The following is a 15,353-nucleotide window of genomic DNA, read 5'->3' on the forward strand; positions in this document are numbered from 1 at the left end:
GATCGTAACAAATAAAATATAATAGTATACAGTGGTGTAGAAGAAGAGAAGAGCTTAGAAAAGTTAAAGATAGGTTAGAGTAAAATGGAATTTATTTTATTCTGAAGTACTTGTAGAAACACTAATAGTTTCATATAGAATTTGGTTATCGATTCAATTATTGTGTATTCAAAAGTTAGTTCATGTTTATATAACGAGTGTGATCCACAGACAGCTTTAAAAGGTTAAAGAAAAATTTCGACAATGATGAAAACTGATCACTATATTTTTACTATTTCTTTTTTTTTCTTTTTAACAATAAATAAACGTTGAATCATTGATTAACTTAACTGACGCAGTATCGATGCTTTTATCATTTGTATATATATATTTATATTTTTTTGTTTGTTGCTTTCGTGTCATCGTATAGTATTACTCACTTACGACCATAATTTAAATACGTTTCTAAAAAACGATTTTTTTTCTCGGTATCGAGCCTTACAACTTGTTGTTTGTTTCATGTTTTTTTTTTCTGTTTCATTTAGCTACTTTCGTTATATGCGAAGCTTAATCTCTACTCAATAAAACTCTTCCTCTATAAAACTACTATAAAAGAACTCGTAGAAAAATCTTCGCGAATCTATGAGCTACGTATACGAACGATCGTCACAAAAATACTATGATGTTACACACTCAAACGAAAGTATATAATGAGGAAAAAGAATTAGGAAGCATTATATATCGCTCTAAAAACGTTAACTTGGGTGTTTGCGAGTCCACGATCTCTATATGTTTTATACTGTTTTGCTTTTGCCTATGCTTTGATGTGGGAGTCGGATCGGACGAGGTGAGGGCTGTTCGGTTGTTGCTGGAAATCGGGTGTGGGAGAGTGGGGGAGAAGGAGAAGGTTCGTTTGTGTTCAATAAAAGCTCCTCGTTGGCAGATTGCCTTGGAAATCCGCACGAATCTTGTCGATTCCGTGTAAACGTCCTCGATCTGCTTGTTTTTTCATTATCGTTAATCGGTTGTGATTCTTTCTTTGTGTGTGTGTGTTTTTAACGTTTTTTTTTTGCAATTATTCGTCATATTGAACAAACGATTTTTTTTATTAGAAAAAAACACCTTTTTCTATATCTTTTTTTTTATTAATCAAACAGTGTCTAAGTACATCGACTTTAAATTTCGGTGGGCCTTCAAGTTCCCCTAAACGCACTTTAAACGAGCCTCCTAAACAGAGTGCGCATCTAAAAATTTTTTTGTTCTGTTTCCTTAAATTTCTCGAGCATTATTTTCTTTTTTTTTGTCACTTTATTCGGCTATACACATCGGCCCAGCGTCGGCTTAACGGTTTTCCCTACACAATGGTCCAACGTTCACTCAACATTGAATCAAGACAGATTCTCTCCTCTCGGATTAAAATTTTTTTGTTCTCACGGGTCGATCTCTCCCATTTATGTTAAGACGCGCTACACAACGAAAAGTTCATCATCGACATTATCATCTCTCTCTCTCTCTCGCTCTCTCTCTCTCTCTCTCTCTCTCTCTCTCTCTCTCTCTCTCTCTCTCGTTTTTCATTCTTTTTCACAGAAACGAAAATCTTTTTTGGTGTATATAACTATGACGAGAAAACGACGAGGACTTGTACACGTATATAAGTATTTACCTCGCAAGCGTCTCCAAGGATTCGAAAAGGGACAGCTCTCTGAGGGAGTCACGGGGGATCGGAGAGGGGCGGGGGAGGAGAGGAAAGGTTATAAAACGGTGCAAGCGCGATAACTAACAACTTGGCCCGTCTTCATCGGGTCGTATATATGGGCGGCGCGGGATCTGACAGCGCGAAATGTAAAATTTCGGCCCGGTATCCCCTTCGTTATGTTTTTATTTTTTTATTTTTTGTTTCTTTATTTTTATATATCTTTTTTTTTCACATTTTTTCGCGCTTTTCTGCGGTCTCGTAAAAAACGCGGATCTCTCGGGGAATTACGTCTCGGACATACAGGTCGTGAGTGTTACAAGTTGTGCGTATCGTGACTTTCCGCCCTCGCGCTTCCCTCTCGTTCTCTCGGTGGCTCGAGTCCTCTCCCCCTTCGATTTTTTTATCTTGCTCTCGCGCGACGACGCCTTCGAGCCCGAGAGAACGAGTGGGACGAGTGTATCGTGTTTATCCGGGCGGTGCAGACGAGCGGAAATGCATACGACTTCTCTCTAATATTGTAATGTGTATCCTCAACGAGACCTCTCTCGACGGACTTGAAGAAAATCATGGAACAAGTGAAGTGCTTCTTTTTTCTTTTGACAAACGATAAAGCTCGCGATTCCTCTCGGTATATAATACTCTTAATTAGGCGTCAGAGCGAGCAACGACGTTATCGAACGGAAGGAAAAAGGTGTATAACGCGCAGCCGTTGGCATTTCCGCAGTCGAGGTAAGACAATATACAGGAAGGAGAAGAAGAAGAAGAAGATAAAGGAATAACAACAACAACTGATCCGCGTCGTTTCCTCGTGCCACCTTATACGGTGCGCCTTTTCCGCTCGCTCGACCCGGGGGTTTATCAACACGACGCTCGAGCCCCCGAGCCACTCTTATAATTTATATTTATATATATATATATATACTCGTACAGCATGTATGTATGTGTGTCCGTGTGTCACCATGGTGTTCCCGCAAAAAATGAATCAACGCAAGATTCTCGTCTCAAAAAGTTTCATCGGTTTCAACGGAAAAACGAACAATCCTATATAATATAACGAAGTAGATCCGAGTCGGTGCATCGGTGCTCGCCTTTCACTTTTTCATCTCGCTCTCTCTCTCTCTCTCTCTCTCTCTCTCTCTCTCTCTCTCTCTCTCTCTCTTTCTCTCTTTCTCTCACATTCTCTCATACACAGGGGGTGGAGGTGTTAGTTCTTACGTTGTGGCTGTTGCAGCTCTGTACGTGTGGGTGGGGGCCGCAATCGCAATCTACAAGATCTCGCTCTCACTCTCTCTCTCTCTCTCTCTCGCCTGTGTATATAATTCGTCAATGTGTATGTGTATATATAATCGCTCGATGCGGACGATCGCGCTATTATAATAATTCTGTTTGTATAACGCACTCTCTCTCTCTCTCTCTCTCTCGCTCGCTTGCACACGCAGCCCTGCGCCCCCGGCACTTCGTCGTCTTGTAGCTCCTTTGTCTGACTCGCTCATTTTTTTTGTCACTTTATAATCTAGTTTTTTTTAATACAATATTTATTTTATGTATATAATGTCTAAACGAACACATATTATACCTCGATAACGGCTTCGGTTGCCTCGCGCGTATCTTCCTCTTCTATGTCTCCCACTTCGCTCTTTCTCTCCCGCTCTGGTACAGCGTATGCGCCGTGAGGCGTAATTTTCTCTCGCTCTTTCAAAATTTGCATTCGTGTCGCGCGAGCGCTTATACACATACCCTCTCTCTCTCTCTCTCTCTCATCTTATAATAATCTCCTCTATTGTAATGTGCTATGCGTACAGTGTTTCATCTCTCGTTTGCGGCGCGTCAATCGTAGCTATGTATGCAGTCGTTAAACGGCGCGAAGCCCGCGAACGCTGCACGAGCGGCGGCGCCGCGCCTCGTGTTAAGTCGCCTCGGGCTCTTTCACTCTCTTTCTCTCTCTCGCACATACCCACACATATACTTACGTTTACACGCACACACACTCACGTATTTGCGCTCTCTCTCTCTCTCTCTCTCTCTCTCTCTCTCTCTCTCTCACTATTATATGTATATATAGGTATGTCGTAGATGTGTCGGCGATAGCACGTCCGCGTGCACGCGGAAATTCCTTTAGGCGCTCCACTCTTTCACGCGCGCGAGCTCGTGTGTTATCATTATACTTTTTTTCTCTGCAGTCTCTGTGTGCAGTCGCGATTCCTCCTTTCGCGCGAGTATAGTTATCTCCTCCTGTCTACGATATAGCCGGGGAATTTCTCTATGTGTGTGTTGTATACATTTTGGGCTGAAAGTGTGATCGACATGCTCATTAGAAGAATGTGTATGTGGCTCTCTCGCGCTCGCTCTCTCTCTCTCTCTCTCTCACTCGCTCTTTCTCTCTCTTTAACTCGTCTGGTGTACAAAAAAGTCGAACGTTAACAACGGGTTTCCTCTTTTTATCATAGGTGTCTGTATATATATATATGTGTATATATATGTATGTATATTATGTTCATTCATTATTTATTTATTTTTATTTTTTAAGAAAACGTTTTTTTTGCAACTTTTTATAAAATTAATTAATTTAGTCTAACAGTAACAGTATCATCTTACTTTATTTAAAAAAATATAATAGAATCTAATACCATGGTTATTGTATATCTCGGGGAGGAAAACGAAACTCCTAATATATTATTAATATATATTTGTATATTTTTTATTTCCATTACTTCATCGTCGTGTGTGACTCTCTTGTTTTTTGTTTATTTTCTTTTCTCTGAGATAAGAAAATGAGGAAGGAAAAGAATTAGCCCGTAAGTACCTCGAACAAGTTCGAATTTCCCGTACACGCGCCCGCGCCACACTGTATATTGTTATACGTTACATACCCGCGCGGCTAAAACGCTGTTACATCAGCTCGCACCAATATACGTACTCGCGCACAGTTGCTCTATATCTATATGATCTTTTTCACCCTCTCTCTGACTCTCTCGAGGCGGCGGCGCCGACCATCAATCAAACGACATATCTCTCCGGCTGCCCGGTTAAATAATGTTACGCTTAACTGGGACACGCCAGCTCGCAGCGGCGCGCTAATACGTCAGTATAATTTATATAATAATAATTGCGTCACGGACGTCGTCCTTCGAGCCTCTTCCATCTCTATCTCTCTCCCTTTTCTGCCTCTCGCGTCTGTGCGTGTGTACCGTTTAACTGTATGTGTGTGCCCCCCTCTATCCTTCATCTTTCCATTCGGCCGTGCTTTCGCGAAAATTTATTTTTCCCTCGCGCTATGTATAATAATATGTATAATAATAACGTTACTCGCATACTTCGGCTCACGTTATGTGTCCTCTGGCATGTGTTTGGCTTTATGCGTTCGTAATTTTCATCTTTCTGGCGCACTCTCGCATACGCTCGCTAAGACACACTCTCTTTCAGACCCATTCGCAATCTTTCGTCCTCTTTCTCTCTCTCTCTCTCTCTCTTTCTCTCGCTGCATGTCGACTCGGTTAATCGTTAATTATTCATTAATCATTATTATTGTATTATTGTTTATTATTATTATTCCCATTAGCCTTTAAACATTCGTAAGCCTCTGTGTGTGTCGGTCGAGTTCCCGGCCTCGCCGAAACGCGAATTCCATGCTCGCATTCCGCTCGGCCGCAAGCTCTCTCGCGCTCTATGCCCGCCCCGTCCGTCGTTCGTTCGCACGTTCGATCGGCGCGGCGTGAAAATTCTCTTCTTCTTCTCGTACATTTTTTTTTGTCTGTTTGTTCGTCTCGCACGTCGTTCAGCTCCTCGGCGGAGAGAAGTGTGTGGAAGGAAGCAAAGAAAGTCGGTGGTTCGAAGCCGGTGGCGGCAGCCCTCGCGGGAGCCCCCTAAGACGGTTCCCTGCACCAGGAGGTGGACCGAGCGAGGTCGAGCTCGCGGCAGCAGGAGGCGCCGAAGCGCACTTTCCGTCGGCGCTTCTTGCGCGGCCAGAGCGGCTGTTGCTGGCCCCTGAACGCCAGGAGCCGAGTCAGGGGGCCCCGACCCTTCGGCTTCCACCTGCAAGGCCACAGCCAGCGCCAGTAGCACCAGCCACAGCAACGCCCCCTGCGAGCCCCGACGCGCGGACCCCTACCGCGGCGGCGGTAGGGGGGCCACTCGGCGCCCTTCCAGCGGCTGGGCCAGAGCCACCAGCGGTAGCAGCAGCAGCAGCAGTAGCAGCGCAGGCGACGCCCCCTGCACGGACTCGGCTTCGCGACAGTAGCGCCGCGGGCAGAGCTCACGGTGGTCGCGACCGAGGAGCGGACCAGCTGCAGCGGTGAAGCCGCGAGGCAGCGCCAGCCGCGGGCGCCGCGACGATGGGGTCGACGGAGACGGCGACCTTGAGGCTGGCGACGGCTCAAGGCCGGAAGTGGCGCCAGGAGGAGCAGTAGAATGAGGCGAGCGCCGGTAACGCGAAAGGCTCGGAGGCAGCGTTCCGCCAGGCCGACGAACTCGAGGAGGCAGCGCACCGAGCACTGGCTGGAGAACAGGACGCCCCAGAGCCAGAAGAGACAGAGCAGCGGCACCGGTGACGAGGTCGTCGTCGCGGCGCTGCTGGTGCTGATTGTAGTGGTTGTAGTGGTGGCGGTGGTAGTGGTGGTGGTTGTAGTCGTGGTAGCGGTGTTGCTGGTGGTGGTGGTGGTGGTGGTGGTGGTGGCGGTGGCGGTGGCGGTGATCGGTGAGGATGGTTCGGCCGATGGATCCGGCGATAGGGAAGTGGCCGACTGCTCGGCGTCGTCGTCGTCGGGATTGATCATCGAACCAATTCCGCCGCTGCCACACAGCGACGACGGCGACCTCGCGGGTTGCTGTGGACCTGGAACAAGGGAGAAGACGCGTTGACGGACGATTAGTCGAAACAATCTCTCGGAATCTCGGCGCAACGTCGACCGTCCCATGAATGATTCAAGCGCGAGTATGAATTTCAACTCACCTGGGAGGGATGTGATGTCGCATTGCGGTGCTGTCGGGGGATCAGGGTTCTTAGGGCCCATGTAGGGCACGCTACCCGTGCAGTTGGCACAGATGCCCTGCGCCGGCTCGTCCTCGGAGCAAACGTTGAAGCAGCACTCGTCCGCCGTATTCGGATGCAGCGCCCTCGCAGCCTGCTCCCCCGTCTCGGGTATATTGGGATCTGAAAGGTTTTCAAAGCACATTTGCGTTACTCTCACTGATTCCCTCTTCTCGGAATTTCGCATACGGAGCCGCGAGTGCGCTACGCGCACGGAGAACGAGTATCAAGGGTGCCAAGGCACAGTGTATGCCCTTTTTACTCGTTGCTGCACTCCTGGAATCGCGATATTGATTTTCGTCATACAGTGTGAGCTTGAATTTGTTCTACGCATTGTTTTCGATATGCAACCGCGCGTTACACCATCGCCCCCCGCGGTATTGTACATTCCCGTTGTTAACATGCACAGCTCAATTACGCGACAAGCCCGAACACGAATTTCCCGCCCGGTATTACAGAGCCCCGGTACACGATATTCCGAGCCTTATCCGGAGATTAGCACAAGCCCCCTCTTTCGCCTCTGCGCAACTTGGTTATTTGAAGAAGAGAAGGAAAAAAAGAGGGAGCTCGGCGCCATTAGGCTAAGTGAATCTAATTGCAGCTTCGAGTCGATTACCTCGACAAAGAAAGGTGGGTTCGCCGGCGTATTGCGTAGGGTATGCAGGCGCACGGTCTCCCGGAAGTAGGTAGGGACAGCGTTGTTCCACGGATTGGCATAGGGACCGGCAGGGCCGTATTCTCCGGCCGGTCCAAGATTCCTCCGAGGACTCAAAGTCCAGCGGTCCCCCATGAGCAAAGTAAGGCACCAGGGAGCTGCACACCCATTTTCTATACGCCTCCTGCAAGCACAATGGGAAGGATGCACTCGTTAGAAGGAATTGCATTTTACTTTCAAATTATTTTTATAGATATGTGTTAATTATGCGAGGGGTAATTCCCTCCCCCTTAAATTAAGGGGGTCCAAAACTATTTTACCGAGCGAAGGGTGTATAAAAAATGATTTGCTCAAAACTTGATTGTTTATACTTAATAACACCTTTGTATAGGAGTGTTTGCTCTTACACGAAGCCATCAGACTCATTTCAACGGTGTGATCCATCGCAAGCTCCCTTAAGCAGCTACGAGTGTGAGAGCGAGGGCGCGCGCACAGTAAAAGGGAGGCAAAAATTAAAGAAGTACACAGAAAAAATTAGAGGAAATGGGAGGAGAAAACTCAACGACGAATCGTTATAAAAGCTGGCGATGAGATTAGCCGCCGCCGCCGCCACCGTCTCTTCCAGCAGTCGTCGCGCAGCAGCAGTAGCAGCCTGACCTACATACACGTTAATGCAGGGAGAGCAGCTCTCTAACGTATTCCACGAAAGGTTTGATGATTATGATACTCGCGGGTGGCTCGCTTGCGAGTTCGTAGGAAAAAACTCGCTCGCCCTCCCCCACCCCCTCCCTCTTTCTCTCTTCAGGCTAATGAACGACTGCGCGGGGGCTGATAAAAGTTATTTACGAAACCAAAGATGCGTTACTTATCGTTGCAGAAAACGGATACGCCGTTGCATCCTATATGGTCTTTGTATGAATTTTTAATTTTAAAAGTTCGAACTCTTTGCTCGCTGGATAAAATAAGAACGAAATTAGTGTAATTGACGATTTGAATAAAATAGCAGTATCGGACGCGTTTATGAATTAGTTCGGAAATAATTAATAAAGAAGCTGAATGTTAATCTAGTTATGGAAGGGAGTGAGATACGACGCGAAAAAGTTACCGCTAACTCTGCACCCCGAATAAGAAGTAGAAGAAGAAGAGGGCAGAGGCGTCATTATTAAAGAGGCGAAGCTTCTTTGCATAACAAAATAAGAGAATTCTTGTATAAGAAGAGCTTTTTTCTGTCTCACTCTTTCTCCTGCTTTCCATCTCCATCTTTCTTTCTCTCTCTCTCTCTCTCTCTCTCTCTCTCTCTCTCTCTCTCTCTCTCTCTCTCTCTCTTCCCGTCGTGTGCTGCTCTTTCACGTGAATAAAATGGCTCTTTCATAAGACAAGGATTTTCTTCTCGCTCGCGCCTTCATGCATTTTTTATAACCGTTCCTCCATCCGTTTCTTTAAGGAGATGTTAAAAATTGAAAATATGTCAGGTGAGAATCCGAAGAGGAAAGGAGTGAAGTGGATGGCGGCAGCGGCTCCCGAAATACGAAATACGAAAACTCGTCGTAGAAGAGAGTGAGAGACAGAGAGAGAGAGAGAGAGAGAGAGAGAGAGAGAGAGAGAGAGAGAGAGAGAGAGAGGACACGTGTAGCAGGTTAATTGAAATTGGCTAATCGATTATTCAAATGGCTATCCTTATGATCTCTTCAAAAATTTACCAAACGGTTCAACGTCGCTGAACAGAAACGTTCTTCTTGAAATCACCGAACCGTAAAAAAACGTACAATCACCGCGAGCTTTTACAAAAGTTCCAGAAACTATCGACGCTGCAGCTAGGTCGTTAATCAATTCGTGCACGTGAAACACGGGCCGTTACGTGAAAACATAAAAATTTGAAATACGCGAGCGATAAAAAAATCTAATTTTCTGTTTCAATCTTTCTCCATCGACTCGCGTTTCCTCAAAGATTACAGAAGAAATTGGATAGGGAAAGGGAGTGGGGGTAAAATGCGCAGAGGAAGGCCAGGCGGAACAGGTGAACCACTGGAAATATTGCACTTCACACGGTCTAGTTGTGTTCTCATTGTTCTGCATTACTCTCTTTCTCCTCCACCCACGCGCTCTCTGACATTCTCTGCATCGCTACTTATTCGCGTTCGCTTGCCGTATCTCCGTGTCCTTTTTTTATTTCAAAATCCGCGAGTTTTTTCTCTCTTCTCGTGCTTCTTCACGCTTTTCAATAAGTGACTGTTCTTTTTTCGAAAATTTGCCTTGTTTTTGGAGTAGCAACGAGTTTGCGGTGTTTAAAGAGGCCCATAGTTCTTCTATTATCTCCGGAACCGTTTTACCGACTGTAACTAAATAATTAATTTGTCAATAAATTGCTTATTTCATACGTTACCAGCGAACTCGCTTACCATCATTAATTACGCCATAGACGGTCTGAGAAAGTTTGAAAACGATATATCAACGGATCCGAATACAATAAGTTGAATTAAGTTTTAATAGGGGGACTGACTTATTTCAAACTAATTATTTCTATAGCTGCTGCTGATACATCATCTCTAAATATTCCATAACAGTCTAGAACACGATAAGAGCAAGTGAGTTCGCTTGTCGCATTAAATATTGATAGAAGCTATCGTTTATAGCGTACAGTCGATAAAACAGTTCCAACACTAACAAGGGGACTTTGTTGGAAAGTCACTCGTCAATCAAAACCCTCAATACGTCAGTTTTATAATCAAATCAACAACATCCCGCGGCGGCAAACAGCAGAGTTGGAAGTAGTGAAGATGAAAAAAAAGTGAGAAAAAAAGCACGAGAAAGCGCGAGAAGGAAGAAGTAAAACTACAAGCCAACTTGCCGAGCTCGCGCACGAAAATACTTCCCGAAATTGAAACTTCAGTCGAGAGAGAGAGAGAGAGAGAGAGAGAGAGAGAGAGCTGCTCTCCCTCTCTCGAGGTGCAGCAGCGGTAGTAGTCGCGAGCTAGCTCGTAAAAATCCACGTCTCTGTAGTTCGTCGATAGCACGTACGCTCTCTCGCGAGGGGAGCGCAAGACTTCGCGGCCAATAAAACCGTCTGGCGATATCTCGATGTCCATGTCTACCTATATACATACATACGTGTAGCTGGAGGCGTGCGCTGACCCGATTCTACATCTTGAAATTTCGCCGTGTGTGTGTGGCTGGTGCGGATATAACACAGAGAGTGTAGGGGGAAGGAGAGGGGGGGGGGCAGTGCATCGAGCGACGATGATGGGGCCGTATAGTGGCTCTCGGTCAAGAGGACAAGAAAGAAAAGGGTGTGCTGTCAAGTATTGTGACGGACAATGGGTTGGAGAGAGCAGAGGACGCGTACGGTATAATTAAATAATAAGAGAGAGAGAGAGAGAGAGAGAGAGAGAGAGAGAGAACAGGCGAGTAATTGATGTAATGGCTATTGTTGCCCCTCTCTCATGCTGGAGATACTGTATTGGACGGTATTTTTATTTTCCATCTTCTCCGCTTCCACAGCGTGGTTCTCCCGAAAAAGCATCGCCGAGAAATATGACGCTCTCGCGACCTCACTGCTGCTGTCGGATTAAATAAGACTTTTTTTCAAATATCCGCGCTTCATTACACTTTCCCGCGCGGTATAAAATGGCTGACGGAGAAATTGTTTTTATCGAGTTAAGAGAACGCGCAGCGCTAGCGCGGATCGATGTCTTATCAAGCGCTGCGCGCGCGAGTTCTGAATCGCTTTTCGCAGCGGCTGCGGGAGTAGAAAACTACTGCGCTGCTACTACCTCGTCTTTTCCGCTGATAAATGGGATTCCGGAATGCGTTACGCTGCTTCTTCTTCTTCTTTGTTTTTTATTAATTGTTTCGGCTTCCGATGCAGACGCTATGTATATGTACTCTCGCACCGTGAAAAGAGGCGCGTCGGAATTTATTGGCGGCTTAAATAGATTCGATTCTGAAGACGGCTCTGACAGATTCGGCCGTGCTGCTGATGCAGGATTTATGACACACGTAGTTCTGGGGAAAATATAATTTTATGATATTTTCTTCCGAAAGAATAAAAGTTGATTAGCATTTTTCGGTTGGGAAAAATCTGCTTTTTCGATTTTGTCCTACTGTAAAAAAGACTTGGTTATCCTTTTATTCGTTTTCTGATTGATGGTTCGTTTTTTGAACTCCTAACCTCAAAAAGTGATAACCTAACCGACTGGCCCATTCGTCAACGCCTAAATCCTTGGAGTCTCTGGCAGGTGATGCACTTTTCCATTTTCCCTAAAACAATTGGCGCGCCGAGTCTAGCTATGGCGGTGTACCAACAATGCTAAAACTGCCTTGTTTGCTAAAACGGCTTGAAACAAACCTTCAAACCCCATGAACACCCCTCCCTTACGTATAAACAGGCCCGCCTCGAATACATCAAAATCAAAGTTGATTTATTCACGCAAGCTCCCTCTCGCTCTCGCGGGCGTTAGCCCGCTACCGCAAGATCGACGTACGTCGCTGTACGAAGCAAACGGACTTGATTAAGGATACCTCACCCCTTCCACGATCAGCGGAGCAGCTCGTCGGCTTTCGGGATACATCTCGTTAATCCCCTCCGCACAGGGAGTTCGCTCTCGGTTCTCGCGCGCGCGGAGAGGCAAACGATCGCTGCATAAGCGATGGAGCTTGCGAAGCTGACAAGTTTTTAGCGCGTAGTATGACGGACGGGGGTTATCGGAATAAGTTTTTCAATCGGCGAGCAATTTCGCGCCGGGCATCGCTTCTTGCACGTCTACGTATAGCGCGGGGAGGTGGTGAAAACTTATATCGAGTGCGGCTTGGGAATTTCGAATGAGTTTTTTGCTTTTGGAGGGGTTGGAATTAATAGAGCGCGAGAGGAAGGGAGGGTGTGTTTTCTCGCCGAGTGAAAGCTTCGTTGAGCTTGCAAAGGTGCAAAGGTAATTTGTTAAACGTTACGAGAAAGGTGCGTACGGTTGGATGCGTTGGATTTTAATTCGGATGTAAGATACGGTCGAGGTCTATGGAGATTTCATTGATATGCGGTGTCTATAGGGGGGTTGCGAGAGAGGGTACATGACGTTAATGAGCTTGATATTGATATACGCAGCAGCGCGATGTTCTACAATTACACATTTAATTACATTGATTAGCTTGCTAACTGCTATTTGAATTGCTCCGTCATTAAATAGACGCGAGGGTTAATTACCAGCCGAAATGCGCACTCGATCGAAGAGTCATCCCGTTCTTTTGACTCGGCGCGTTTGTCGATTTGAACGCAGCTTGAATTTTTCATTCGTGTACTGGTTTTGTTTTCAAGAGGATTGATACCTGCCAGCGCGTGATTTATTCATAATCAAGTTTAAATCCGCAATAAAAGATCTGAAAAAAGGACGAATCCCGAATAATCCTCAACTGCTATTAAACATCCGAGAGAAAAGTAAAAAAAATCCTGAAGAGGAAAAGTACCGCGTCGAAATATGCATCCTCCGCGGCTGTTCTGCGGTCGGGATTGGAAGAGCTATGAGGACAGGTATAGGCTGCTCTAATGCGCCCTCGTCGCGCGGCCGGCGCATATACACTTCGAAAGGCGATGATCGATCGACTCCCCGTGGAAATCGCCGGAGCGCGAGAAGAGGAGCAAGTTTCGGGCCGCCTTAGCGCGCGCGCGTGTGTGTGTGTGTACGTGTTCACCCTTTGTGTATAACTGCTGCCTGCCAAGTGAAATAGAATCGTCAAAGCTTGCCAGCGGAGCTCGAGCCCCACGTGCTGAGTTGGCGGGCGACACTGCTATACCTTTTCCTCCTGCACCTCCTCTCGACCCCCTCGCCCTCGAGATTCAAGAGAGAGAGAGAGAGAGAGAGAGACCGCGAGATGGGAGGATGAGGAGACTCAACTATGCAGGTGTGTATGTAGACGGCTTTGGGAGGGAAAGAGCAAAGGATGTATAGTGGATGGGCTTGGAGGATGGGAAAAAGAGAGGGTTAGATAGAGAGTGGGTGAGCCGGTTAATTGACCAGAGGTTCGCCGAAACTTTCTTAGCCCTTTGAGAGAGAAAGAGAGAGAGAGAGAGAGAGAGAGAGAGAGAGAGAGAGAGAGAGAGAGAGAGAGAGAGAGAGAGAGAGCGAGGGACTTTCGATGATGGCACTCGCGGGCTAAAATGTAAATAGTCAGCCGCGGCGCAGGATTATTTGCACGTCGCGCGGCTGAAGAGCGGGGGGACTTTAAAGACTCGTTTTTGTTAATCGGTTCTCGTGGAGCTGTTGGAACGAGTCGGTGTCGCGAGGTAAACGCGCGTGAAAATACACGCACACGAAAAGCGAAAAAGCGTACGTATAGGCGATAATCGGAGCAACGGCATTCCTCTCTCGACCAAAGAGCGAAATCGAAGGGAGTCGTCGGTCTTTAGCAGCGGTTGCCTTTGTAGCTCGTCACATCGCCAGTGAATAGCTTCGGCATAAACCCGCCAACGTGTGTGTACACAGTTCCGTGGCTGTGTGTGTGTGTGTGTGTTTGCATGCATGCATGCGCGCGAATTAACTCTGCGAGCTGGTAGAGGTCTGCACGACCGACGGCTGTATGAGATTGAGACCAGCGAGAGGTGGTGGGCTGGTAACTGGTAGGTTAGATACCTGGAGTACTCTCCAAACTGGCTGACCTGATTCTCCCTCTCTCGCTATCTCTCTTTTCGTGACTCATTTTATTTCGCTTCTCCCATCCCCTTATACTCTTATCTTTCTTTCTCCCTCTCTCATTCTCCGTCACGCCGCACGCTTTTAAGTAATTGGGGGGAGGGGGACTATCCGTTGTTTGCGAATTATTTTTACATGAGATGCTAATTGCGCGGAGGTTAGGCGGGCATGAGTAACGCGTTTTGTGTAAGCGGTTGGTGTTTTTTTCTCTCTCGCTCTTTCTGTGTTCGGCGCGATTGTTTGCCGACGACGACCGGATAAGCTCTAATGAAATTGCACGCTATGCTGATTAAATTACCGCTTCGCGGTGTGGGCTGTACGATGCGCAGCAGCGGAAAAACACAAAGTCAACGTTGAGTTTGAGTGATCTGTGATATACGCGCTCCTTTATTCTCACGACGCCATAATGGAACGGAATCTCAAACAATACGTCATTCCCTGATTTTCTTGAGTAATCTCTCTCGTGTCTGCTTCTCTCGAGTTCTATATCTATATGTACACGCAGACACAGTCTTTCTCTTGGCTGCTCTTCTCTCCTTTTTCTTCGCGAGTCGTTTCTTCTCTTCCGCAGCAGATTTCTCCGTCTCTTGGCACCGTGTCCGGAAGGTCCGATAATTGCTGGTTCGAATGAGCCCAGATTGCGTAGAACCTCTTGTTTTTTCCTTCCTTTGTCCTACCCTTTTTTTACTACTTTTTGCGTTTCATCAATTTTTGTACGAACTTTCATTGCTTTCGAGGAGCCTGATTAAAATAATCGTATTTCACCCCTTTCAGAGATCGGACTTTCAAAAAATACGTTTTCCTCGAATTTCTCTAATTGCCTCGGCTTTTTAAAGCGCGTATACTCAATGCCGTTTTTACGCCAAATGATAAATTCATACACAGGATCGCAGTTAGCGGAAAAAGAAGCGAAAACATCAGGGGATAAATAGTCGGGGCGCCGCCTCTTTCGGCGTAAACATCGAGTAATTAGAGAGATTACGCGACGCCGAGAGGTCACTTTCCTAATTGTCCGTATTTTTTTGCGTTTCAACGCTCGACTTCTCGATTCTCCTTCTTCTTCTTCGACCGAAACTCGCTCCGGTAACATACTGCAGCCGCGGAAACTCACACCTTTTTCTCACACCCCCTAATGGTAATGGCGACGATTTGTTTTGTGTCTCTCGAGTAAACAATCGATTTTGCTCTTGTCATTGTTGGATTGAAGCTGTTTTATCGATACAGCTCGACACGATACGGAAAATGACTGGGTGTATCACACTGTTAATATTACAAGGCTCTCGCGCGCGACAGAAATATGTGGGTTATGCGCAGAAATAG

At 46.5% G+C, this 15,353-nt stretch overlaps 1 protein-coding gene across 1 annotated transcript in view; it reads right to left on the reverse strand.

Moving 5' to 3' along the window:
• Positions 1–464: 464 nt before the first annotated feature.
• Positions 465–15,353, reverse strand: part of LOC100679860 — a 52,170-nt gene continuing 37,281 nt past the window's right edge. The window contains exons 2-4 of the mRNA XM_031930903.2: positions 7,318–7,540; positions 6,624–6,824; positions 465–6,506 (exon numbers count right to left, since the gene is read on the reverse strand). Of these exons, the coding sequence (XP_031786763.1) occupies positions 5,539–6,506; positions 6,624–6,824; positions 7,318–7,540 (1,392 nt within the window). The 3' untranslated portion in view covers positions 465–5,538. The remainder of the gene's footprint in view (positions 6,507–6,623; positions 6,825–7,317; positions 7,541–15,353) is intronic.

The sequence above is a fragment of the Nasonia vitripennis genome, chromosome 5 (assembly GCF_009193385.2).
Source record: "Nasonia vitripennis strain AsymCx chromosome 5, Nvit_psr_1.1, whole genome shotgun sequence".
Classification (NCBI taxonomy): domain Eukaryota; kingdom Metazoa; phylum Arthropoda; class Insecta; order Hymenoptera; family Pteromalidae; genus Nasonia; species Nasonia vitripennis.